At 38.1% G+C, this 27,389-nt stretch overlaps 1 protein-coding gene across 4 annotated transcripts in view; it reads right to left on the bottom strand.

The window, feature by feature from the left end:
* Nucleotides 1-27,389, bottom strand: part of EPS8 (epidermal growth factor receptor pathway substrate 8) — a 136,289-nt gene that overhangs the window by 35,771 nt on the left and 73,129 nt on the right. For all 4 annotated transcript variants that reach the window (XM_032687235.1, XM_032687232.1, XM_032687236.1 and 1 more), the window contains 8 exons: nucleotides 21,088-21,178; nucleotides 19,916-19,989; nucleotides 10,344-10,411; nucleotides 8,211-8,372; nucleotides 7,863-8,012; nucleotides 5,480-5,562; nucleotides 2,798-2,934; nucleotides 767-840 (listed from right to left, as the gene is read on the bottom strand). In XM_032687235.1, the coding sequence (XP_032543126.1) occupies nucleotides 767-840; nucleotides 2,798-2,934; nucleotides 5,480-5,562; nucleotides 7,863-8,012; nucleotides 8,211-8,372; nucleotides 10,344-10,411; nucleotides 19,916-19,989; nucleotides 21,088-21,149 (810 nt within the window). In that variant the 5' untranslated portion in view covers nucleotides 21,150-21,178. The remainder of the gene's footprint in view (nucleotides 1-766; nucleotides 841-2,797; nucleotides 2,935-5,479; nucleotides 5,563-7,862; nucleotides 8,013-8,210; nucleotides 8,373-10,343; nucleotides 10,412-19,915; nucleotides 19,990-21,087; nucleotides 21,179-27,389) is intronic.

Here is a 27,389-nt window from a genome sequence, read left to right as displayed (position 1 = left end):
ATTACATTCTCTCTCACAGCACATGAAAAAAAATTCTAATTATTTGAATGGACAGCATTTACCTAAAGGATATAGCTGCATTATGTCCTTTAGTACTAACTGTTAAGCTATTTGGTGAAGTTCCCTACAAATTAAGCTATTTGTAGAGAAATACTCTTTGAAGAATTGATTTCAAAGAGCAAGTGGATGAGAATGAATGAAACTCTGGGGAAAACACATTGGTAACAACTCAGCAGGTCCCAACATGCTTTTCTCTAGACCCTCTGAATGCTGTTGAGAGTGGAAAAGTAGAAAGTTACAACTGACAAATGGGACAATATTTGATCTCACACACACCCAGTGCTGTTGCTTATAGGCAAGAAAATTTTAGGTTAGAAATAAACATGGTCCACCTGTCTCCAGAAAGGATCATGTTTATTTTCCAGATATTACACATATCCAAGTCCCACTAAACAGATGGAATTTTTTACTCCTTATATAGTTTGCTAAAACTCGTCTACTGCAAAAAATCACAATTGTATTTCCAGTTCTTTACAGCAGAAAACTTCATATCACATTCAATGTGTTGTCATTCCCCCACGCTTTTTTTTCTGTTTAAAGAACAAAATTAAGGAAAAGGAACTACCACCTGTTCATTTCTAGATCTACCACACAAGCAGAGGCTGTCTGGAAAGCTTTTCTCCAGAACTGAATTTACTATGTGGAAAAAGTCTCCTCACAAAGTAGAGCTGCAAAATTTAACAGACATTTGTAGTTTCTCACTTACAACATCTCTGTCAATCCTGGCTGCCATCATCTCTGCTGTTTCTTCATGTTCATGGTACTGCCTGTGTTTTTCAACTGCAATAAAGGGAAGAAGAGAATAAAACATCCATATATGTGGAATTAGTATATTAGTACATAATATTTTCTATATAGCTTATGCTTTAAACCATAGAACTATAAAAAAAAAAGATGGACAAAACTCTTTGCACCATTCACTTTGCAAGGACTCCACATAACCTGGAAGTCCTGTGCCCTAATGCCTGATCCTGATAAGTCTCACAAAGAAGCTAAGTCTGTGCTTTCAGTCAATTTAACTGCATAAATGAAGTAAACCACAGAAGCTGAAAATCAAAAAATTTCAGCACAAAGTGGTAGATTATAAATACAACATAATTAGGAATCACCCTATTTTGCAAAATATGCTGAAAGCTTCTCCAGCAGAAGTAAGCAAGAAAGAGTGCAGCCATGGCTTTGGAGACAATTTTGATGTAAAAGGCAATTAGCAAAAAGGAATGCCAGTTCTGGCAACATTGAAATGAAAGGTTATGATGTGATAGAACCAGTACTCACAAATAACAGTGGACAGAGTCAGTGACTTTTGTTTGAAAACAACAAGGGTGAACGTTTTGAGAAATTACAAGTTTTGCATTTTTAAGTTACACTAAGTGCTGCACTGTGTTCGTGAACAGGTGGGATTTCAGTAAATGCATTTTAGAAAAGATCTGCACGAGTAGAATAAAAGGAACTGCAGGAACTCAGATCCACAACTGGTCTGGCACGACACTTGACAAACTAATGAAACTTTTCTGAGGTGAGAAGTCAAGCAGAAGAACAGGTTAGCCATTACTCAAGATAGATGTAATACTGTAGACACATAGATTAAATAATTCTTAACACTTCAGTTTGCTCTGAACATTTTCAGCTGTTTTCTTTGCATAGTTGTGAACTTTGTTAAGTGATACAGATATAATTTAATAAACCAAAAATAATAAAGACTTAAAGATCTTCTAATTCCACAGTTTTAGTATCTATTATTAAAAGAACCCAAACTAACAAACAAACCATATGTGACCTCACCTTAACCTTAGCAGTCTGTTTTATAGAAGAAACTTTATTCTTTCTGAAGAACTTTTTTTAAAGAAATCTGATCAAAATATGTTTCCCTTAGAGATGCAAAAAACCCACCAACAACCACCAAACAAAACCAATCCAAACCAATTGGGAACGCTACAGCATTTCTTGGGTAAGGCTTTAAAAAATAACTTAAAAAAAAATACAAAGAACCACTTTAGCCATGTAGACTAAATGATACGGTACAAAGATAAATGACCCACAAATAAATAATGCACAAGTCACCTTTTAATCCCTGATTATAGTCTTTAATTGTCCAAAATATGTGGTCCTCGCTCTCCCTATTACTGAAGAGAGCACCATTAGATGTTATGAAAGTTAACATCTAATTATTGCATAAGCTGCTCTTTCCCTCTGCATATATAATTTTTGATTGTCTTGAGTATTTTGTTTATATTATAAAAAACCAAAATCTATTATATACAGAAGCAACGAAACTACTATAGATAGTAGCAGCATAATTAGAAAAGTAACTTACACCATTCCCTTTCAGAAATAATGATAGGTTCCAAAAGTACTGTTTTCTGTGAATGCTACCATGTTCATAAAGAAGCCCAGGTTAAAATCAGTAGCCCACACTCTCACCCAGCTAAGCACAAACAAAAGCAGTTCTGAATAGACATTCAGAAAATGGATAAATGAAAGCAAATGACAAGTCAGATTATGACAGTCAGATCTCATTCCCCAGATCAGGGGACAGTGGCTCGGGGCATCTCAAACCAGACTCAGAGAATACTCATATCTGCTCTCAGCGAGGGCAGAGGGCTGACCTTGTACAACCATTTTCTGCACCCGGTTGCTGGGATCTTTATCAAAGCGGATCTTTCTCAATTATTTTCGTTCTCACCAAGCACCACACAAATCCAGTGCCCAGAACAGCCGCTTGCCACCCCATACTCACAGTCGCCCTGCTCAGCAGCCCACGCCGACCACGCTGCCACGCGGCTCCTCACGTCCACCTGCGTGATGGTCCCCGGCGGCACCGGGGCCGGTGCCCGTGGCGGAGGAGGGATGGCACTGTCAGCTTTGGAGATCATTCTGGAGGGAGAGGAGAGAGCCCGCGAGTGACACTTGAAGGAAAAACGTTCTCTTTCTCTACTGCTTAATCAGAGAAGACCTTCGCAAGGACCTCTTCTTGCCGACGCCTAAAAATCTGTCTTAACGCAGTTTTGCACTTTTTTTGGATGTCTTTTAGTTGTTAAGAAAGACAATCTGACTGCATTATTTGAGGCTTTATTTTTCGTCCTTGTCGTCCCCGCATAAATGGCAGAAAAAGGCATCCAATGTTTACAATAACATACTTTTATCACACTTAGCACATTGATTTCTAAGGGACAGAAAAGAAGGCACACAGGGATCTATTTTTAAGTTTACACACTTCTTTCAAACCTTTTAATAACACACTACTATTGCTAAATACATACCGATATATATTCTATAAGTGCTGTTAGCCTAAAATAGTTTTCTCTGTCTTATTTTTATCTTTAAGTGCAGGTACCCAAGACAGGTGTTCCTTCACAGGAATTAGCTGCTTCTTTTCTCTCCTTCCCAGGCTGCCCAAGGTCTTTTAATGGATTCCTGCATTATCTCAGAGGCCTCTGGCTGAGTCGCTGCCTCAGGGCCTCTAACTGGAACACCTGTTTGGTTCCCTACATCTACTGCAGACCTGCCAAGTAAGCCCTACTCAAGAGCACGATGTGCAAATACACTAAACACAGCAGGAAACCCACTCCATGACGGGGTTGGCAAACCTTTGCCACCTGAGAAATCCCCCAGCAGTGACAAAGGACATGATGAGATCTGCCAGTTTACATGGCTAAACTCAGTGGCTTGGGTTAAGGAGGTGCCATTTTTACCCCCATATGCAGTCGTACTGCCTGGACTTGCCTTTTGTGGGAAAGAAAATTAGAAGATTAGAAGTTACCTTTCAGCCATCGCAAGTATTTAGTCCCTAAATCTAACCAGTCATTTTTTCTTAAAACTCTACCAACAAAAACCACTTTACTGGATGATTTTCTTTTTTGTAACAGTGACCTATTCATCCTGCCTTGATACAAATGTGTCCATGTTCCCATATGCATTTTTCCACTTTTCCAGTTCTTACTGTCATTTTTAATACCACAAAGAGGTCTTTGAAGCCATTCTGCAGCTTGATACCAAGAGACAACAAAATCCCAACAGCTCCTGTCATACGGACCCCCATCTCCCTTTTCCACACCTCTGTTTAAAAGCAAGATCTTCACCTTAGATTCATGTCTTTATAATCCCATCTCATTCACGGCATTCATCAAGGCCACCATAAAATGTCAGAGCTGCTTGGCCTTTCAACAGTGAACAACAACAATGAAGTATTTCCTTTGACTTTCCTTCCTCCAGTGCCCTTTCATTTGTTAATAACCTTGCAGCAACTCAACAATGTCATGTCAGGCAGGAGGGTCCCTCTCTGTGACCCAGTGCCAGCAGGCACAGGACATGACAGGGAGTAACCAGCACTAAGCTGCCACACACCATGACCTCTTGGCCTCACAGCCCTCAGAGACTGATACCTCAGATTATTTGTCCCAACAGATGTACTGACCCACATTCTTTTCCCAATTAAACCTCATTAGTTTCCCAGCACATCCAGTGTGTTTGAATCCCTCTGGACTGCCTCGTCGTGCTTATAACTGTTTGCTACGGTCCCACAAAGAGTCAAGTCTGCTTATCTGATTTTAAAAATGCAAATGAAGCTAGACACAGTTCAGTTTTTGCTTTGTTTTTATAGCAGTGTCCCTTACTCCAGGAAAATTTCATAAGTTGCATATCAGAATTTAGCAGATAGCCAAAACTGTTATAAACTCATTCACATAATGGTGGCAATTTTATTTAATGGTTTCTGTCCAGCAGAGACTTCTCTATCTGAAAACAAAAGTAAGTAATATTGAGAGATATTATCAGAATGCAGCTATATACTAACATTCCAACTACTACCATCACCATTCAATATCTAATATATTTCTGCCCTTGTTTTTATGCCTCTGTTTGCTACCTCTCATTTCTGTGTTAATCTTCTCTGAACCCAAAAGATTCTTTCCCCCACATTTTCCGACTGGTAAAGAAGCTTTTGCTACCAGGGAAACAAGAAGTCTTCAGCATCATTAAACAGGCAGGCAGGAAAATTATTCAATCTTCAATTGCTGCTTCAACATTTTCAGATCCCAAAACCTTTTAGCATAATCTTATTTACTTGGAGTTATGGGGCGTTTATGTTTTTAATTTAAATTCTGAACTACTTGATTCATAAGCAGAATTGAGACATGCAATGCCATCCTCTGGCAAGTGATCTTGATCTCAGCTGTTCCCATCACTAAGGAGGAATTGGGAAAGGTAAGAATGGCACTATAAATTGAGAGAACATGAGAAAATTATTAAAACAAGACCTCTACATAGGGCTTTGGAATTATATTATTAAGTCTAAAAAAAAAACCCAAACCAAACCAAACAAACAAAAAAAAACAACAAAATACAGCAGGCAAACCTGGAGAGCTTCTGAATGCTGTCACACTATTTGATTCTATACACTGTCAAGAAGTTAGGTTTTTACCTCAGTGTTTCAAGCCTCTTCTTTTGCTTCCCACTTTTGCTGTCACTGATTGCACTTTCAATATCTTCATGAATAAAGCTAGCCTAAAGAGACAGAAGCAGAAACCATCAGGTATTGTCTAGAGTATCCAGATATAGGAAATAAATATTTCCTCGTGCACTTTCTGTATAGGACCTTTAGATTATTTAAAAGTTCTGGGACAAATTATTTTACACATAAAAAGAACAAACAACAGAATAAAGCCTGGGAGTTGGTATTTTTGTCACTACCCCAATCTCAAGCATGATCATTAGACATAATCTAGATACCAAATTTGTCTGAACAGCTGTAATTATCTAATGTCACCCATTATTGCATAAGCTGCTTTTCCCCTCTGCATATATAATTTTTGGTTGTCTCAAGCATTTTGTTTATACTATAAAAAACCAAAATCTACTATATATAGAAGCAACAAAACTACTATAGATAGTAGCAGCATAATTAGAAAAGTAACTCATTATAGCATTCCCTTTCAGAAATAATGATAGGTTCCAATTTCCCTTTGATGTAACAGAAGATTAATTTTTTCAGAACATTCCCTAATCTGTGTATTCCTGCCCCTCCATAACTGCAGAATGCCTCCACCAGCGGCCCACAAGTGAAATTTTGATGCATGTCTGAAGCATTATTTTAATAGATCTTGCATTAAATAGGTCATGGCTTCTCGTAGGATTTAGAATGCTCTGTTACATGTCTTCAGCTGACAAATTAATTTCCTACAAAGGCTGTCAAAGCCCAAATCTGTCAGTGTCTCTACAAGGACCGTGTCTTTCCTAGTACCCTGATAATGCATAAGACTATGTAACTTCTTGGAAGGAATATGTAATTGGAACTTCAGCTAGGACCAGAAGACTTTGTTGAATTTTGGATTAAAGGACTTCTCAGGCTATAATGAATTGCACTACAGAATATTTATGAAGGATGCCTTAAGATTACAGAATTAATAGAAAAAAAACTTTAGGGGATCAGAGGAACTTAAACCCGGAAGGATTCCATTAATCCAGCACTCTTCGATATTTATTATTTAAAATTTTTCTTGTTTAGAAAATATTGAATGCCCCAAATAGTATTGATTTTAACTAATTTTTGTTGCAGCAGCTCCTGCAGTTCATGGTAACTTCTAATCGAAAGCAGGAAAAAGCCAATGGAGAAAGACCTAAACCTTCAAAACCAGACAAGTTTCATGGATAAGGAAAAAAAAACCCAGGGTATGGTCAGAGGCTCAAGCAATACCTCAGAAGAAAGGGGAGATCCTGGACTTCCAAGTCATGCTTATATAGTCTACATTTTTATTTGTACATAGATTTGTATACAGAGGAACAACTTCAAAAATGAAACTCTGAAGAGACCACCTCTGCATTCTGGGAAGCTGAGTCCAAACAGATCCTAAAAGGGATCCCTGCATTATTTAACATAACACCACCTGAACTTCTGACAGGATCCCACTTTCCATTGAAACAGCAAATTCTGTGCAACAAATCACCCAATTAGCCAGTCATCTTCACACCACCCTCATTATACCAATTTCAAAACAGTTGCACAGGGTGATTTAGCAATCTGTTGTTTCAAGACAATGACACAAACTACTACAAAGGAATTAAAAAATCCCCATGAAATTATCCATTTGAATTTAAAGAAATGTCTTTTACAGAGAATAACTAACAGAAATTAAAATTTAGAACCCTGGAAATAAAGAAGTATTGCAGAATATGTTAAAAAAATAATTTACACTTGAAGATAATATTTTAATCAGAGACAAGCAAATCTCTATTGCCCCTCCTGCAAGTAATATTTTCCCTTTCATGATCTCTCCAGCAGAGCAGAGATGAAGAGAGCTGAGAATATAGAGAACATTTAACAGTTCAGCAACAAAAAGAGAAAAAAAAAAAGGGGGGAAAAACTAGGTGAGATTCAGGGCTCGGATGAGTTCATTGCAGATTATCAAATAAATTTGAGATAACTCAAACTATTTTAAACTGTTCTTTTCAGAAGTGTGAATGCAAACCATAGACATTTTTCAGAGCTTTACACATTTGGAAACCTAAATTAACAGTTATGGAGCCCAAGAATCAGTATTTATAGTAAGGATGTATTTGAACATGCACTAAGGATTCAGCTTACAAACTAGATCACTCTCTTGCAATATGTACTACACTACATTTTCTAATATACTGTAAGTAGTGTTGATATTATAAGTGCATTAAACTTATGGCATATTTATAAGAATAAAAGTAAAGAACTGTTTTCTGTGAATCAGCTCATTTGACTTTATCCACTGGACTTGTCAATTCATAAAATCTCCCCTATTCAAATAAGTCATAGCAGATCTCCATTATTGTCTTACCTTAATTTCATCACATTGGAAAAGATGCAAATCGGGCTTGTTTTGGGTTGGTTCTTTACATACTAATGCAAGAATTGAATTGTAATTGCATGCATTCATCACAGCTTGGCAATGCTGAATTGTGCTTAAAGGAAAATTCTCCAGTTCATTCTGCCAGAAAAGAAAAGAAAAAAAGGAAACACAAAACACCACCTTACTATACAGTGTCCTGATCTCAGAAAAGCTGCATGAGTTAAAAAGGGGAAGTGATAATAAGCTAATTAAAGCCCTCAATCCCACATACATCATTTTTCTGCTGCTCCCTTTTCCTTTCTCTCTGAAAATGAGACTGTCATTCACAGATCTTACCTTTGATTCCAAGTCCACCAAACTGACAGCTTTGTCATCCACTTGAAGAATCATATCTTGAGTCCACACTTTGCCTTTGGCATCCAACAATTTCAGCTTTCTTATTCCATCGTCTACTGTAATCATTGCCTCTTTTCGGTCCAGAACAAACGTGGTCAAGTGCTAGTGAATGAAACATACATTTAAAAGAAATTATGATTGCAATTTTCCCTATTGTTCAGGAGTGTCAGTGTTCAAACTGCCAGGAAACAGCAATGCAAATTATTCATGAATAAAAGTGCCTTTGTGTATGACAGATTCCACCTATAAGACACCAGAAAGGTTGTTTAGTCCATAATGCCATTTTAAGTCACCTGATTTTTGTTAGCTAGCTGTTTGCCATCCTCTGTCATTTCCTCACTGTGCTAAGCTGTTAGACTTGAAGGCATATTCTGACATCTTTCAGGTATCAAAGCTGGAATTAAACCGTGAGTTTTAATTAGCTTTCTTGAGGAGTGAAAACCTGTCCCTCTTGGCAAGCTGAATTCAGGAGATGCCAGCAGAAGCTTCCCAGAGACACGCTGCTGATGTACCTCCACCTCCACCTTGACCTGGAGTGTCCTCACCTCTTCCAGGGCTGCCAGCTAGTGTGCTGGTGGCAACCAGGATGAGCTTGCATCTAACTAAGGTACCTTATGGACAGTCATGTTATTGTGGAACATAGTAGAAATGTAGTATAGTAACTACTTTTGTTCTTGGAATATTCTCCAGATTCAATTAATGGTCTAGAAACTAAACACTACTTCCCAAACACCACCTCAGCTGGCTTCCCTGTCATTGTTATGGTGGTGGTAAATTTCTCCTTCAACACGCCAACCATGCAATAAAACCCACAAAATTATTTCATTTTATTCAAGCATAAATCCAGCTTCACATTCTTACTGAAGATCTGATAACACTCATTCAAGCTGAACCAAGTGTAATATATGCCTGTACATCTGTGTTCTAAATAACTCTGGAAAATAAATAAATAAATAAAATTAACTGTGCTTTCTTCTATTACAGGATAATGGCACTCAGTAATTACAGAGAGGAAGGTAGGTGTAAACTGCATATAATCAGAGTATTTAAAAGAAATGAAGTGAAATGAACTCTCTACTGGTTGCTCACAGAGGAATGCTTAGACTCCAAACACAAGTACTAATTGCTATGCCAGTACAGGACCAAAACTCTTATAAAGAAACCAAAGAAAAACAGGCAATAAGAAGTAACACGCATATTCATTTGCAAGCTGATCATAGGATTGAAGCACTTGAAATTAAGGCTCTTCTGCATATGATCTCACAATTTACAGCTGATTTAAAACTCAGCAAAAAGGAGCCGAGAATACATGGTATTTGCAAGACTTGGTTTTACCCATGACAATTGGCCTGATGGCAGGAGGAGAAAGTCTGAGTCAAAGTAAGACTACAAAATGAGGTGCTGCATTCAGAAGTGCTTAACAGGCTACATATAGGCACTCAGGCTTACTTTGGAGACTATTTTAAATATACTTATTCCTGAATAAAATATGACAGCAGCATGCAGTAATTCTGCAAAGCAGCTTAAGACAGCAAGTAAATACTCTGCACTTCATACTGTGGAAGAATCTCTGCAGGCAGAATATTTAACTACCATATATCAGACTAACTGGGGCTTTTAGGGGTTAATGCTCAGCTCTTGAGGAATATTCTAATACCTCTGTTGATTATATCTGATCAAAGTATTGGTTTTAAATATCATCCAGTGTGCCTTGCCAACAGCACGGTGTTATTCAGCTCCGCCTCATCTTTGTAACGAGCCAGGTTCAGAGACAGGGCAGCACAACACGTTGAATTGATACCCCATTGAGAAGTCCTGTCCGTTTGCCAAACCACACACAACTTTGCTTACATTCCTCTGTATCTAAAATTTCAGCTCATTATGGCAAAGCCGTAGAATTTGAGACATTTCACTGTAATCTGTTCCGAAGCGACCTCGGGCTGGCAGGATATTTTGGAAGATGTATGTGCCTTCAAGCACATGTATCCTCTGAAATCATGTAGGCAGAAAAAAAAAAAAAAAAAAGCTGCAGGTAACTGAAGGCTGTAATTGGTGCATCACTGCTCATCTCACCTCTACGTGGTACTGGGACGTTTCGGATATGCTGCTGGCACTGTCTCGTGCATAATTCTTCCTTTGTTCTAGAGATGGGAGGAAAAGAAAGAATAATTATTCGTTTAATTTCTCACCCTGATGTTTTGACTGCTTCTCAAGAGATACTTTAGACAAGTTGTGTACATGAGAACAGGAGATAAGCTGCAGTTAATTTCTGTGTTTCAACAGAAAATACCTCCACCCCCACACAGTCCAGCACAAGGACCATTCTCACATCAACAATGTTAACAGAAGGCTGGTGGGTGCAAACAAAAGCCAGTTATCTCATCCCAGTGAGTCAGGACACCGGAGGGGAGCAGTGTTCTGACTGAAAACACTTTGTTGGGAAGCCTGATTATGGAAATCATTGAGTTGCCATTTTAGTAGCAATAGCATCAGGCTTACTATATTTGTATTAGTGTCCTTGAAAGCAAAAGTATTTTCTGATATATACATATAACTTATGTTAAATCTGCAAAACAGCAAAGCCACACGCAAAACAGACCTGACTCATCCTTTATTTCTTCATAAAGTATTCAATTCGATGAATTAATAATGTAGAAATATGCATGGAAATATACATATACACACCAAAATATCTCTAAACAGAAATACTTTTCAGCAAGACACAATGCTGCAAAATCAGAAATATCATTTGTCTTTTACTCAACACAATAGATTAATGTTAAACCAGGAGAGGAGGGAAGGGGAAAAGCAAGACGAAGGCACAACATGGACCCAAACCACAAAATAATGAATTTAGATGAATGTTGAAGAAAACTATTCAATTTAAGTGGAAAAAAAAGTGAATGCACCATATGGAAGGTTTGGGGTTTTTTCCACTACAACCACTTAAGTGCCTGATCTGGAACACCAGGAGCTTTTTTTGGGGAAAGTCACTGGGTGACATGACCAGGAGAGGTCTATGGAAACTCTGCAAATAGGCAATTTCTTTGATTTCTGATTTTCAATTAAAATAGGCAGTTTGATTTTGTTCAGAAGCAAAGTACCTGATCTACGTACAAAATACATTAATGCAATCTTACCTGAAATACTTGGAGGTAAAATAAAAGTGTGTGATTTTGTTGGCAGGAAGCTTAAGTTACTTTTTGCAAAATAAAAAAATGCTAAATGGTCTGTGACATACAGAGATCTGCAGTGAGGACACCACAAAAGCCACACTGCAAAAGTCTCTTTTGTGACCAGGGTTCCTTCATGCAGGAATTCCAGGTGCTGACAAAGACAGCAGTGCCCTGGTTCTCAGACATCACTTGTAGAAGCATTTGTCACCTTTTACAAAAATACCATTATCTCTCCCCTTCTCAAGGAAAAACAATACATTTTCTGAAATACGCCACTGACTTGAAGGAGAGACTCTCCCGTGGTGGAAAACACCACTCATGCAACGGAGCCATCCTGCCCTTGCACAGCACCTACTCAGTTTCTTTTAGCAAGAGAAATGTGCAGTGCAAACACTTGAATTTAAGAACACAGATTATCCGAATTTTCAGCTAGGTGTGTGGAAATTTCAAATCGGACATCTCACTTTCATTATCTATTGTTCTGAAATCCCAAGGTAGAGGATTATCATTGATTCCAACTGTAACAACTATTTCTGCTTTTGCAGCACGTTACTTAAATTATTTTTTTTAGTTGATTGTCTTTTTAACCACAACAGACACACACACATACACACACACATGCACACCAGTCAGTAGAGCAGTACTGTCTGATTTGCTACCTTTCTTTTTTTGTTTGGACGATGATCTGAAGAAGTAAAGTCCATCTGTTCCTAACAAAACAAGGGGATTAAAAAGCAGTATCTAGTTTAATCCCATAGAATTATTTGCATCTCTAAGGGGATCAGTTAACAGTCTTCTGCTATGGACTGTAAATCCTAATTAAATGCTGTCCAGTAAGAATATATGCTTTAAAAAAAAAAAAAAAAAAGACCCTTGTTTCAATTAACAATGTATCAAATATTCAGTTTTGACTGCTATTATCTTCTTTCAGGTGAACAAAAATATGACTTTTATTCTATTAAACAACAGTAAGAAAGTTTACATCCACTGTAAGATTTATAAATGCTGCAAACAATAATAGTTGGAGTTATTTCAAATAAAGAAAGAAAGTCTAGCATATGTAGAGGTTCCAAAGGAATTAAAAAGCAGACAGTTAAGTGTTGCAAGAGATTCCTTATTCTGCTCCACATAAATTTTGTCCTGCGATAAGACAGGAATTCCAAAACCATTTGTGATACTGATTAACACATCTTCTTCCACAGAGCAGCACAGCATTCACAATTACACATGATAGAAAGGTTTTCATGCCATGTTGAAAACAAGAGTGTTTATAGAAGAGAGAGGGAGCTTTCTGAATGTTAATAAAATCTGTGGTTGCCTACACTTGAGAGCCAAGGACAGCCCCTCAAGTTCTGCCTTATTAATTATAACATAATGGTCACAAGAACTTCAATAAAATTTCCAATTAACAAAAGTCAATCAGTGTTTGCGTTAATAAACAAAACAACTGACAGTCCATACTGGGATCAACTCCAATTTACCAATTTATTTCTTTCATGAGGGTAGAATGAGTATGAGAACCTGCTAGAGACCCGAGTTATCATTTAGAGTAGAACAGAATATTTCATTTGAATCATCCAGTCCAATGGCCTCACCACTTCAGGGTTGGTCAGAAGCTACAGCACGTTATTAAGGGCACTGTCCAAATGCCTATTAAACACTGACAAGCTTGGGGCATCAACCACCATTTCCTATTATCCTGTAGGCCCTTCTCCCCAAAAAACACCATTGGGCACTGGAATAGGCTCCCCAGGGAAGGTCACAGCACCACGCCTGGCAGAGTTCAAGAAGCATTTGGATCACACTGTCAGGCACATGGTGTGACCGTGACTCTTGGAGTATCCTGTGCAGGGCCAGGAGTTGGACTCAATGAGCCTTGTGGATTCCTTCCCACTCAGGATACACTATGATTCTTGGATGAGGTCAAAAAGAAAAAGAAATAAGAAAAGACTGGCATCTAGAACATGTCCCCTCTCCCACGTTTTTTGCTGGTAGCCCAAAATTAAATCTCAAATTCCACTTTCTCCTGGTGCCTGGCCCCTGTCTCAGATTCTACCTAAACCCTCCATAAGTTCTCATCTTGCCATCAGAAAGGGCACAAACCCTTTTGCACCCCCTCCTGCTGATGTGCTCCACTGCTCTGGACTTCTAGGAAAATCATTCTAAAGCCTGCAAACTTGTTCTCTGTCCTCCTTTATCTCGATGACATAAGGGACTGCCTGCTCCTTCCTACAACACTTCTGTGTTTCCACTTTCAAGTCAGATATATCTGAGCACATGACCCTCACAGTCTTCTTCATCCATATACAACTTCTTTTTTTTTTCCTACAGAGTTGCCCATTGCCGTTCTGAAAATGTAGCTTCTGTCTCTCAACCTTTTCACATATCAAAGTGACAGATTATTTTCTATCAATAATAATCTCACTGCTTTTACAGAAACTCTGAAACATCTCCTGATTTATCACACTCTCTTCAAATGCAAGTAACACGTACTTTAATATTGAAAAAAAGCAACAGAAATTGCAGATGCACTGAAGGCAGTGGGTCTTGCTAGGATGGAGTTAATTTTGGATCTGTGACCAAAACATTCTTGACAACATAAGGATATTTTAGCTGCTGCTGAACAGTGTCAAGGCCTTCCCTATTTCTCACTCTGCTGCCCCAGTCAGTGGGCAAGGGGTGCACAAGAGGTTGGGAGGGGACACACCTGGGACAGCTGATCCCATCTGACCACACTGTATAGTGTCATGATCAGCAATAAAACTGGTGGGTAGTCTTTCCAAAAACTTCTTGCCCAGGCAGTCTGGGCACTGGTCTGTTTACAGCAGCAGACAAGGGGAATGAGCAAGCAAATGGGTAGGTCCTCAGTTGCTGGCTGGGGTCAAGCCCTAACACAAAAAACAAAATAAAGTTTTGTATGTTTTGTTTCACTCTCTTGATCCTCCCAATCAATCTCAGCCTCTCACGGGTCCCTTCATGCATGAAGAGGTTATTAAAGCTAAAGTGAAATACAGGGAGAGTATTAAAGCTAAAGTGAAATACAACAGAGACTTCCAGATACGATGTATAAAACTATCAAAGGATGAATAAAACTACCAAAACTATTGATTTCTTTTTTCTATATACTCTACTTACTGCAGCTCTTACATCCACTACTTAGAATAGTACAACCTCAATACCACAGTTAGCTCAAACCCTGCTGGCGTGTTGTACACCATTTACCTAAAGGATTTTCCCTGTAGTAAAAGAAAAAAAAAATAAAAATCAATGAATCATGGCAGAAGATACTTAAATTAAATTCTTAATCACAATCTATAGCAAATGCAGCCCCGGGGAATTTGAGTAAAATAAAACCTCTCACAACACAATGACAATAAACTTAAAAGCGGCACATAGGTCCACATTTCACTCATAGGTCCTGAATATAAGATCTACCAGCTACCAAAACTTCCAAAGGAACAGAAACATTGACCCACAGAAACTAGTGCTTTTCCCACTGTCTGATGGGGACAGATGTTACTGCTATTCATGTTCTGTGAAATTACTGAATTCACCAATCATCAGGAACAGACCATGTTTCTGTTTTCAAAAACATGGTAAAAGGTACTGATTTTATACCGTTTTTGAAAGTATCTAAAAAACCACCAGAAAACAAAATGCAACTTCTTAACCAAAGACTTTTAGCCAAGTCAAAAATACCACTACACAGAACATGGCACAGATAAATAGGACCGAAGATTGCCATCACTCATTCCAGTCCTTATCCCCACTACACCAAGAACTCTTGAGTGCTCACAGTTATTTCTGTGAAGGACCATTTCATACTTTGGAAAGACAACTATTCCACAGTTTCAGACAAAAACAACAGTACTGCCCAGGGTCCATTGAGGCAGAGCTATGAACAGACCTTGGCATACTTAGAGTCCTGTCTCACCCATTTTCCAACTGGAAGGGGGTGCAGCAATATGGCAAATTACAAAATTGCTTAATAAGCTCTACCATAGCCTGGCTCTGTGCCACTGTCCAGAAGACCACAGTGAGAAAAATCAAAGTCTTTACCTAGGTAGAGAAAATTATTACCAGAAGTAAAAGATCTCATGTGTCTTAACATGACCTGAAGCATGGGTAGTGCTGGCTAGGGCTATATTTAGGCACAATAAATTTTCAGTTCCTAAAAGGCAAGTGAGGAATATTGATGCCTAGACTTCTACCAGTGTCTTACAAATATTTGCACAGGTAAGATGTAATAAATGTTATCAATGCTACAGTTATGATAATACAAAGAAGGGTAAAGGTAGATCTTCACCCTTTCTCTTTACCCTTCCATACCCTTCTGTATCTTCCCCTTCCACAGCCAAACTGGAAATTGTCTGTACAGTGTAAAAAGAGACACAGTTCTGAAATCTGATGGCAATCCACATGGACATCGAATCAGTCTCCCTCACAAGCTGTCCTAAGAATCCAGAAGTAATTGTATAAATTATTACAACACATCATCAAGCAGAAAAGCCCAATACTTAGTTTACTCCCATGTATCTGTGCTGGACTAATTGCTGACAGCCCTTTAAGAATGTACTGCAGCAGCTGGAAAAACTCAGCATGAGATAGAGTAAAGTGCAGGAGACATGACTTGAACATCCGGGGAGAAAGGTCAAAACTTGAGTTCAAAACAAATCTCGTTTTCAGAGGAGCAAACACTGTCACTTTCAGAGATTTATAACATGATGGCTGTGTAGAACTAGCTGTCAAAGAAAGTGTGTTGTTTAGAAGTCAACTGTCAATTTAATTCATTTGACTATTAAACAATAAAAGCATGTTACATGGAGAGCTTCTTCCAATGGACTCGTTTACCTCATCTATGATCTGCTTGTGATTCCCTTGTATTTGTTACACTACAGTTCTTGCTCTGAATGAGGTATTTGAACAATGCAAAAGTAACAGGCAATTTCACTTCTAGCACCTAATCACAGCTATGAGAATATAAACACAGTGTATAACACACTTGGTCTTTTCTGATGCGGTGTGAAGACAATTTTAGCAGCATCTTTCAATTCTGTGCTGTAAAATAATCTAACAATTTGGAGGGAGCCACTGGCTCACTCTTCCTGGGGAATGAGGCTGCTCCACACTGTGTCACTCGCTGGCAAACCCCCATCACAGCCCTGAAATGATGCTGCAACTTCTCCCCACAAAGCAGAGCTGCTGAAGACAGATGGAGAAGCCAATGCTAGAACAACAGATGACAGTACAAGCCAAAACCCATTTCAGATGGAAAGATCAGGAAGTAAATGATGAAATAAGCCCCATAAGAATGTGCAGAGGACACCTTCCCCCCCAGTTCAGAGGGAGATTTATTGTGCAAATAGGAAACAGTTCATTTCAGGAAGGAAGTAAGTGAAAACAAAGGGATCATTTGACACAGGAAAAAAGGCAATTGCAAGGAAGTTTTTGCTATCAGATAGTCCCATCAGAGACAGTGATGGCTCCGGTCTAGTTTTTAACTGAACTGTCAGTAACACCAATAAAATCCCAGCCTTGTTTCCCACAGCACTGTGGCCAACCTAAACAATCATGAATCACCTCAGCACTGAGAGCTAAGAGACAAACATCAAGACATAAACATGCCTGTGAGTATATATATACATAAACACGTATAATAATAATAATAATAGTAATGATAATAATAACAACAACAATAATAATAAGTAGTAGTAGCAATAATAAGTAGTAATAATTATTATTGTTATTATTATTTTAATTTAGTCTTCACAGCGCTTGCAAGAAACTGACTTCAAGATCTAATGGTCAATTATGAGCCCAGGTACCATCCTCATTTGTTGATACCTATGGATAGGCAGCTTAGTCCAAATGACACTCCAAAGTCTTCCAAGAAAAGATGTTAGTCATGGATAAAGTTTGCTGCTAACATCACATTGTCACATTTTATCAAAGCAAAAAAACATACTCCATTTTATTTTGCAGTAAAATTATATTTTCCAGTATATTACAAGTGAATCCATTAAACACGTTATTTATTTATTTATTTATTCACATAAAATACCTACATTTAATATATATGTACATAACATATATGTACATAATATAAAATAATATATAAAATATATATGCACATAAAATATAAAAAGAAAGCTAAGATGCCTCCCATCTGCTTTATGGGATTTCAGTCTCATGCCTCTAAAATAAAATATTTTAGTTATTAATTATAAATAACGTATTTTATAACAAGCATTTTTAACACATTTTAACAATTCCAGAATCACTCAACTCTTTCCACCCTCTGGGACAGCATGCACAAAAAGCCTTAACACCACAAAGGAAGAAGAGGCAAATGTGGGATGCAGCAGAATAGTAAATTAGTTGCTAAAAATTAGATAAAAATATAATCGCCCTGAATTTGAGAAAGGTTTTAGGTGTTTTCCTTGTTCTCTCCAGTTCATATATTTGGGGATACTGACAGCCTAATTATTTATGTATATAAAACAGAGCAGAAGCAGTAAAATGTGCAAACTCTACCCTAAAAGCTGTGCTAATATGTATTCACTTGGGGCTCTGGTATAATTGAGTCTTCTACTTCATTCAGTTCCTGGCAACTGCAGCTACACTTTTGTTATACATCTACCAGCAACAGAAGAGAACCAAGATCAACAATTAATTTTATAGGAGCCACCACACAGCAGTTCCATGGCAAGCATTTTCAATTACTACCTGAATTCAATTAAGTAATTTGGAAGTAAAAGGCCAATTACCATTATACATCAAATTTACTCACTTGTCCCCATCTTCTACTGATCTATGACTATCCCATCACATCTGATATGAAAAAGGTCAGAGAAATATTATTTTAAAAGCCCACAAAGATTAAAGGACGTGGTTAAGACACTTACTGATACTGCTACATGTACTCTTGAAAAATTATGATGATGACTTCAAATGAAAAGGAAAATCACAACACTCTCATAACATCTCATAAAGAAATAATCTGCTAAGAGTTTTCCGCAAAGTCTCCTGTTTGTTTCTGTTACCACCTACTATTTCTGTCAACACTTGCAATCAGTCTGTTGAGTGAACCCATACAGGATGCAGAAATCACTGTTCAAAATGATCAGTTCAGAATTTTCCTCAGCTGCAGTTCCTGCCTTCAGCACTATGTGAAGTGACTGACTTTTGTAGCACACCGCTAAAAAATAGTGAATTTAAACTCAGAACAATTCACATGCAACATCACGTTTAGATTGGATATTTAGGAAACAATGTTTTCACCAAAAGGGTTGCCAAGCAGTGGAAGAGGCTGCCCAGGGAAATGGCTGGGTCACCATCCCTGGAGGTATTTAGAAGACATGTGCATGTGGCACTTAGGGACAGGGTTCAGTGGAGGACGTGGCAGTGCTGGGATAACGGTTGGACTCAGTGATCTTCAAGGTCTTTTCCAACCTAAACAATTCCAAGATTTTAAATCACGCTGCCATCCCTCACTTAACCTCTGAGGTTGCTCCCAGCCAAACAAGAGGGAGAAAAGATCAGTTACTATTTGGCATATTGCAGTTATCTTTGAGCTTCCCAGTTTAACCTGCAGAAGAGGTGGCAGATGCAAGAGGGCAGAGCAGGCTGAGCTGTGAGGAGTCCTGCACAGGACCACGTTCTCACTGCAAACCTCCTGCTTCCAGTCTCACCAGTTGCACTGACTTCCAAAAGAGCATTTAACAACAGGCACAGATTTACACAGCAGAACCTCTCACAGCCTCACTGCTGCTTCTGTTTCCATTACCAGCACAGCTATCAGCAGGATGTATTCACAGTGGAGGAGGATGACCTGAAAATGGTGTAATTTGGCTGGCAAGGAACTTGACTACATTCTGCCTGCACAGTGATTTGGCATTAGGCTACAGAGTAGTGCATACAGCCAAGACAAATACCAGCATTTAGGCATTTGTAACGTCACATCTGACAGTCACAAAGCCTCTTGAAAACAGCACACCAAACAGGACTCCAAATCTGCTACATCAAAACTAATTTCCCTCAAATCCTTGTGTCAAAGAAGAATAATATTGTAAATCCCTTTTCTGATAGCAGGGGATAAATTTGGGGAGGTAGGGCATGGCACAGGTCATGAATCAAACCTATAGCACAAGCTAGGCTCCTGAATGCCTTCTCCCTGGTACATACCTTAGCTATGGGATCACTCTTAGTTTTGTGATAAATGCTTTATACATTGCTGGCTTAAAAATGAGCAGGGGGGTGTTCTCTGCTTAGTAAAACTATTTTCTAGTTAGCTTAGTTTGTTTTAGTAGGCATAAAATCACTTTCTTATTTAATTTAGTTGACACAGACACCTATGTGTGTGTACATACACCTTCAGATTAATATGTGTAAAATATTTCCACCATGACATCACATTAAATATTCAAGCAACAATTTAGCACAGAAGTTCAGAGAATTTTGCTGTCTTACCATAAAGAGCTTTCGCACTTGTTCTTGAGTTCTGCTCCCTCTCCGCCTGAGCAAATGTTGGGGAGCCATAGCCACTGAAAGAAAGCATTTCTGATTAAATTCTGTAGAGATGCATTTGGCACACACAAAGAGGCACTGAAAAAACCCCTCTCCTTGTGTAGGACTATACATACCTCCAACATTAGTAACAGAGGTAACAGTATGGAATATTTGCTCTGTGCTATGAATACAATGAAGAATGTTCCACTTAAGCTGCAAGCTCTTCTGACCTCTTTTTTACTGCATTAATACAACATCATGCACAATTGGGCTGTGGTACACACAGAGATACCACCATGATGTAAGTAACCAAAATCACTAAATAATGATAATAACAACATTAATGATAATAATAATAATGACTATGCCAAAGGATTGGGTAGGATTTGGGTTTTTTTTTCCTGCATACACAAGTGTTGATTGTTTTTAACAATCTTAACTGTTTTTAACGTAAGACTTAAAATAACTATAATTGTCTACAACAAATGAAAAGGCAAGATGACTTCCTCCTAGTGTAACAACAAGAATGAGTCATATGTCAGCTCACCCTAAAGGGACAACAATAGGAGAAGCAAAGGATAGCACAGATGTCATGCTCTATACAGGAATACATGTTCTTTGGCATCAGACTGATAAATTCTCATTAGCCTAATGCCATGTTCCTGATACAGGGATCACCCTCTTATCTTAGGCAAGGTAACACTTGCAGGTAACAGTTGCTCGGTTTTGTTTACTGGGAAACAGCATTTTCTCACAGATGGAAAAGGCAGCCTCATCTTTTATGCATAAAAATGCATTCACTCAGAGCTAACCCTTAAACATCTCAGGCACACAAAGACCTCTCTTAAGTGACACAATAAGCATGTTACGGCTACAGCAATTTGTTTTTCTGTTCCAGATGAGTCTATTCAGTAACACAGCTTTATCCTTACACTAATACAAAAATCAGTCAGATGATATCTGTCCCTTTGGTTCCATGGTTTGGAAGCTGCACACTCTTTTACAGAAACTTTCTATAATTCCAATGTGATCTAATAATTATAGCTCTGTCTGAAACAAAAGCTCAAAGAAGAAAATACAACTTTTTTTTTTTTTCTGGTCCATAAAAGGAAAAATCAAAGGCATAACCTTACTTCATTTGGGGAAAATAACTTCCATATCCACCAGGAGGGGTGTTTGATATGTGTCCATTCATTCTCACCGTCGCTTACTGGGAGAAACGATCTGGGAAAAGAAACAACAGCACATGAATTGAAGTCTCTTAAAAGATGAAGGTTCAACACAGATGTAATACAAACATAATGAGAAAATTATGGTTGAAATGGGAAAGAAGTTGCATCAATAAGCTCAATTGTTATTAACTGCATCAGGGTGATGCCTTAAAGACCTGTTATGGAACTTCTCCCAGTTGCAATTTGATAGTTATTGCTTCAAATAATCTATAATTTAGTGAACAAAGCTATTATTTTTGATGCAATAGTCTTTAGGAATAGCTTTAGAAATAAAAGGCTCACTAAACAAGGAACAACATCTACTGCATTAGTGGACAAGATATTCCAAATGGCAACTTTAATAGTCCAGCGTGATTTCAAGCTTCAGTTCATTTCTTTCAACTGAAACTTCTGAAATGGCCTTTTAGGACTTAAAAAAGCACCTTTTTTTTTTTTTTTTTTTTTTTTTTTTTTTTGTAGTAGCATTTAACATCCTGAAAGTCTGGCATGCCAGTTAAAATCTTTCATATAAAAGCAGTGCTGAAAAGGCTATGATAAAACAGTAAAAAAAAAATGCCTTCTCCCTTTAATACATAACATGCACATTGAAGTTAAAACTGACTATGGAAACCGACTTTCATAACCCTTTCATATTCAAATCCATATTCAAATTTACCATGGGTAAACATTCTTTCATTTACATATATACATGAATAATGTAATTTGAATATTTCTCAACATCTCAGTCACTAATTAGAAAAAAAAAAAAAAAAGACTTAACTCTGCAAAACAGTCAAAGGTATGTCAGATATAATTTTTACCTAACAAAAGCTTCATCTCCAAAGTAAGCACAACCAGCTTTGTTTGTACTAAGGCCACCTTACAAGCAGCTTATCTTCTGAATTGCTGAGTCAACTTTACTGCCTCACTTTCAGTGTTCTCTTCCTGTTCTGCAAAGCAGCAGCAGCCCATGGACCTGCAGCACCTACTGCACTTTGCACCCACATATATTCTGCTGCTTTCCCCTTTCATGCAAAACGACAATCAAAATCTGTTCTCAGCTCTAAACAGTTCTGCCACTTCAGGAGACAAACAAGCCGCTTTCAAGTCTTCTGTGCTGAGAGAACACAGTGGTTTTTATACCTTCCTGATGAACACCTGACATCTCCTGCCTCAGATGCAGTTAGCAAAACTAACCAGAACCCAGCTGTATTTCATATGCTGAGTGAAACCATGTGGAAGGATGGTGTTGCCTTTAGTGGGCACTAAATACTTAGTAATTTGGCTTGGTATATTTTTTTTTATATTTATTTAATTTTCTTTTAAATCTTTGATTGCTCCTTGCAAAACCTCTGCAGTGACATCCCTACATTTTACTTTCATTTCCCCACAAATATATCATATCCCTCTTGCTTTTTATAGAGTGCAGTCCTTAGCAACTGTCTCCAATAAATTACCATCCGAGTGTTGCTCGATTCATTAGCGATTACAACCTTTGGGAAGCATCCTGAAATTGTCCCATGACTTGAAAGGATACAACTATTCATTTTCTCAGCAGAATTTGCCAGGTCACTGTGCACTCCTTGTTCTGTTTCAGTGACTCCATGGACCAGGGCTACTGCCAGTGCTCTTCTCCAGCTCAAGTTGCCAATTAAGCTCTTCAACACTTCCTATCTGCTACTAATTCTTATCATCTGCAACCACTGCCCAATTTGCTGCCCTGCTTAACAGTTTACCCTGGGATTAGCTTCCTAAGAGTGACCAGATCCAAAACATTTACACAAATTATCTCCGTTGCTTGTTGGTATCCCCAATTTCCTCTACTTTCCAGGCATACATTGTTTAAGAGAACACTGATTTAATAATTCTGTTTGGCACAATCTATCATTTGTAATCTTTTTCATAGCCCCATTTATAACAAATTCTGCAACTATCTGCTTTAAAGTGAGATCTGGGGGGGAAAAAAAACAACTTGGTTTAAAACTCAGAATAATTCCTCTCCTCTGACATCTTAATCTGACAAATACTCGGTTTGTATTTGTATTCCATTTGATTTTATGAAAGTGGTGAAACAGAAACTTTAAGTAGAAGGAACGTAATATATTAGAATTTCAAGCTTGAGCCTTTGAAGTCCAAATGACACACTGAGTTTTAAAGCAGCAAAGAAGCTGAGCAGATTTTCACATTGGGGAAAGAAAACATATCTGATGACCAAATACTTGCCCACTGTAACACAAAACACCAGTTAAAGTAAAAATAAAAAGCTTCAAAGTTGTATTTTGAATGAAGGGATACTGAAAAACAGAATTCAGAAATTTTTACTCCTAAGAAAAAAAAAAAAGGCAAGCAGCTTGTTCTGCCAAGTAAGCACAAAAGCTTTAGTCAGTTTTAGCTGATGCACAAACAAAACACAACTTGCTATCTGAAAGTTGAGCAAAGCCAACAATATTTCCTGTCCCTCATGCAATTTTCCAATGCTTCTGAATTGCCAAGACAACTACCCTGACATGACAATTTCAAGAGGCTATGCAATGCTTCTGTCACTTTGTTCAAGAAAGCTCTTGAATGTGAATACAAACCCTTTACCATAATTATTTATAATTAGTCTGTATATTTATAACAGCATCAGAAAGCTACTCATAGTCACCTAAAATTATAAGCCAGTTTCATATCTTTCAACCTAAATGTTTCAAAAAACCACATTTTAGGAAAACTCTTTTAATTTTTTTTTTAATTAAGGGCATGATGGAGAAAAGGGAAAAACCACAAAAGGGTAACAGAATGTGCAGTGCTTTGTTTATTATTCACTTGTACAACTTTCTCTGCTGTATTTCTCATCTCGAATGCTCTTTCATCTCTTTTAACCAGTCAGTCCTGTAGCAAAAGTCAGCTCCTGCACACTGCAAAGCCATTGTCATCCAGGCCTGTATTAATAAACTTCACTTCCTCTTTAATCTTCCCTTTCACCTCAGCCCAGCAGTTCACAGCAGCATACTCTGGTGTCCTAGCCTTTAAAATAAACATCCTTCACAATTAACTGTACAATCCCTCTTTAAGCAGGCCTGAAGTATCAACAGTTTACTTGTGAATAAGGCCAAAAATGGTCGTGTCTCAGGATCCTGCAAAGAAATTAAGACTACTCGGAAAGAGAAGTATTTAAAACTGGGAAAACTAAGTAAGAATTCAAGAAGAAAAGAATGATAAGAAAACAGATAAAATAATAATGCATAACAAGACATATATTAAGGTGTTTATCTCTAAATATATTAAAATATTATGTTATTAAAGCTAGTAAGAAAATAGTTATAAATATGAAATTTCTAAACACAAATGAACACTAAATTCTCTTCTGACAGGATTAGAGACTGAACAAAAATAAATCCACTCCACTGCTGCCATTGGCTTTATTTTTGAATATATCAGTATACTGATAGTCAGCAGCTATGCAAATGACAACAGTCCAGCCTTTATAGCAGACAAACCACTTCTGAGACAGATGTACTTTGATTATTTAGCAGTCTGCAGATCGTCTAATCCCAAGCGTGGGGAGAACCATGCCGGTGTACAACATGATTATATCATAATCATAAATATTAATTCTTAAAAAAATGTCCAAATGCAAAAATACTCTTTGTCTTCCTCATCTTGCAGTGTGGCCCCTGATGAAAGCAACGCAATCCATGTGCAAAAGGCTGACACATCAACAACTCGCCTGTCGTGCCATTTAATTTCCCAGGAGTTTGACAGTAACAAACCCCCTCAATTTATTTAAACACACCCCCCCCCCACACACACACACCCCTTTCCTAGAAAGGCATAGATATTTCATTTAAGAAAATTAGATATTCCAGAGACTGGTGCTCTTTTCCGCTCATCCTGAAGAGATCAGTCCCACCCAGTGGCAAACAACAACATCATATGGAAACAAAAAGAGAAACGATGTAATGACCTGGGTATTTTAGAAATTATGGAGGAGGAAGGGTTAAGGAGAAAAGGATGTAGGGGAAGGAAAAGGAAAGCCAATAACAGCTGGAATGATAATTATCTACCAATTAAGAAAGTGTTGTCAGCAACAAGCCATTGTTATGCCATTGTGCTCCCAACACCCCCAAAGAATTCTTCCCAAGCCAGAGCTGCAGGCATGGGGGGTGCAGCTCCAGCCTAAACAAACACGAGTGGACAACTACAAGGTAACACTTTTCTGAAGTGGATCTGACAGTGTAGCAATGTCAGACGAGGACACTCCACCTTTTCCCTTTTAAAAATATTATGGAAGCACAAAAACAACGAAAAAGTTCGATGTGCCCACGCTACACTGTACCTCACTGTGCATTCAATTAAAATGCTCCTTATTGCTATCCCCCAGCACTGAGCACTGCTGTTCTACAGAATGTACAAAACCCACTTAACTTGCTGCATGACTTGCTGTTTTTCATCTGTTTCTTCTCAAACCGCAACCTGTTCACCCACACGCACTTTCCCTATTCATGCTAAGTGTTTAAATCTTATCTCCTTGTGTCAACCTTGTTGTTCTCCCATCACTCTCCCATTTGTATTTTTGCTCCAGCCACGAATTTTACAAATTGGAAATTCCTGGCAGAAATATGTCCTGAAGAGCCACATGAAATGTTGCTGCTGCTCTCTGCTTCGGGACTTGCTTCAGAGCACAACCAAGAGCAAACACACGAGTTCTGCTGGCTGTTCAACACCTTGCCTTGAGATAAACACCGAGATGCACGTGCATGCATAACTAAGTAATACTTCAGAAATGATCCCTGGAGGTTTTACACCCTCAGCACACTGAAATCAGAATTTCTCCGAGACAAACTGCTGTTGGTTGAACCGGCAGCAGCTTTGCACTGCAGTGTTTTCGGTTTTCTGTTAAGTGGATTGGAGCATCCAAAGGCTGGTCAAAAAGATGACAGCAAAAACCACACAGAAAATTGAAAGCCAGGTCCTACCAGTGGTGCAGTTTAAACACAAACATTTGGACTTGATTCACCGCCTGTTGTCCCCTTTGCCCCTCTCAAGCCACTCTTTGTTTATGAGGATTGATGGTTGAAGGTTTCTGAGAAAGGAATACATACACTCAAGCATACACTCCTGTGTACAAGCATCAGGACTTCAAGCAAACATGCCAATAAAATAGCCACAGTGACATCATTTTGAAAATGCTGTTAACTTTGAGGTCTTCTCTGGATTCAGAGCAATTGTCCAGCCTGGCCACAAGCACCATTACACTGTGTTTTAGCTTATACAAACCTGCACTAAGTTAAATCCTATGTTTAGGTTTTAGTGCCCCCCCAAAGAACCCTTCTGGTGGGTGCAGTGTCAGCTAACTGGGGTTCCTGCCAAAGAAACCTGGGACTGGGGAGGAAAAGACTGGATGTGATGCCACTTTCTCCACGAATTTCACTCCTTAGAGAAAGCTGAACTCAAATCCAGAATATTATTTACCTGTTTGTGTAAGGGGTCAGAGGTATAAGAGCATTTCAAGCAACTACAGATGGTGACAGACAAATGAATACAACTCTGGGCAGGCAGGGGACACCACCACAGGACAAGGCACACAGCATTGCCCAGGAGGAGGGATTTGTAAGTGTTTTCACTTCCACCTCCACAGTGCAGTGCAGTAGATGAGCTTGATCAATGCTGTTTTGTCCAGTTTTGAAAAGTGATTTGATTTTCATTGACACTTTCTGAAATTTAGTATTTTTTCCTCAGTCCTTTGTTAAGAATTCATCCTATGTTAAATTCATTAGCAATATTCCTATTTATGAAGAAAATTCGGTGTCAAAATTATCAACCAACGTAGAAGACTTAATATGTTAATGCAAGAACTGTCTTCAGAGCAATAATTGTTAGCGAAAAGAAAAGCTTGCTGTTAGAAAAACAAAGAAGACAAAAAATGTCCTTTAGGTCTTCTTTTTCCTACTGTGATATCTTCTAGTGATTCATTCTTAAGGAAATATTCTAACAATAGAATTAAGATAGCTATCTTTTATTTTAAGAAAGGGTAGAAATATGAAGACCAACAGGAAGAACTGAATTAATAAAGTTCAGATAGATCGTGTTCATAGAGTTAACTCTTATTATTGACACACTAATAAAGACCCTGCTCGAAAACAGGTTCTTATTGTGGCATAGCAACCTATTTCCATTCATTTAACTCAGGTCTGGGCCATGATTTATAATTAACTGTATAGAAAGAAAACAAAACAGCT

This window comes from Chiroxiphia lanceolata, chromosome 5 (assembly GCF_009829145.1).
Source record: "Chiroxiphia lanceolata isolate bChiLan1 chromosome 5, bChiLan1.pri, whole genome shotgun sequence".
NCBI classification, from domain to species: Eukaryota; Metazoa; Chordata; class Aves; order Passeriformes; family Pipridae; genus Chiroxiphia; species Chiroxiphia lanceolata.
This window is presented reverse-complemented; position numbering and strand designations above follow the sequence as displayed.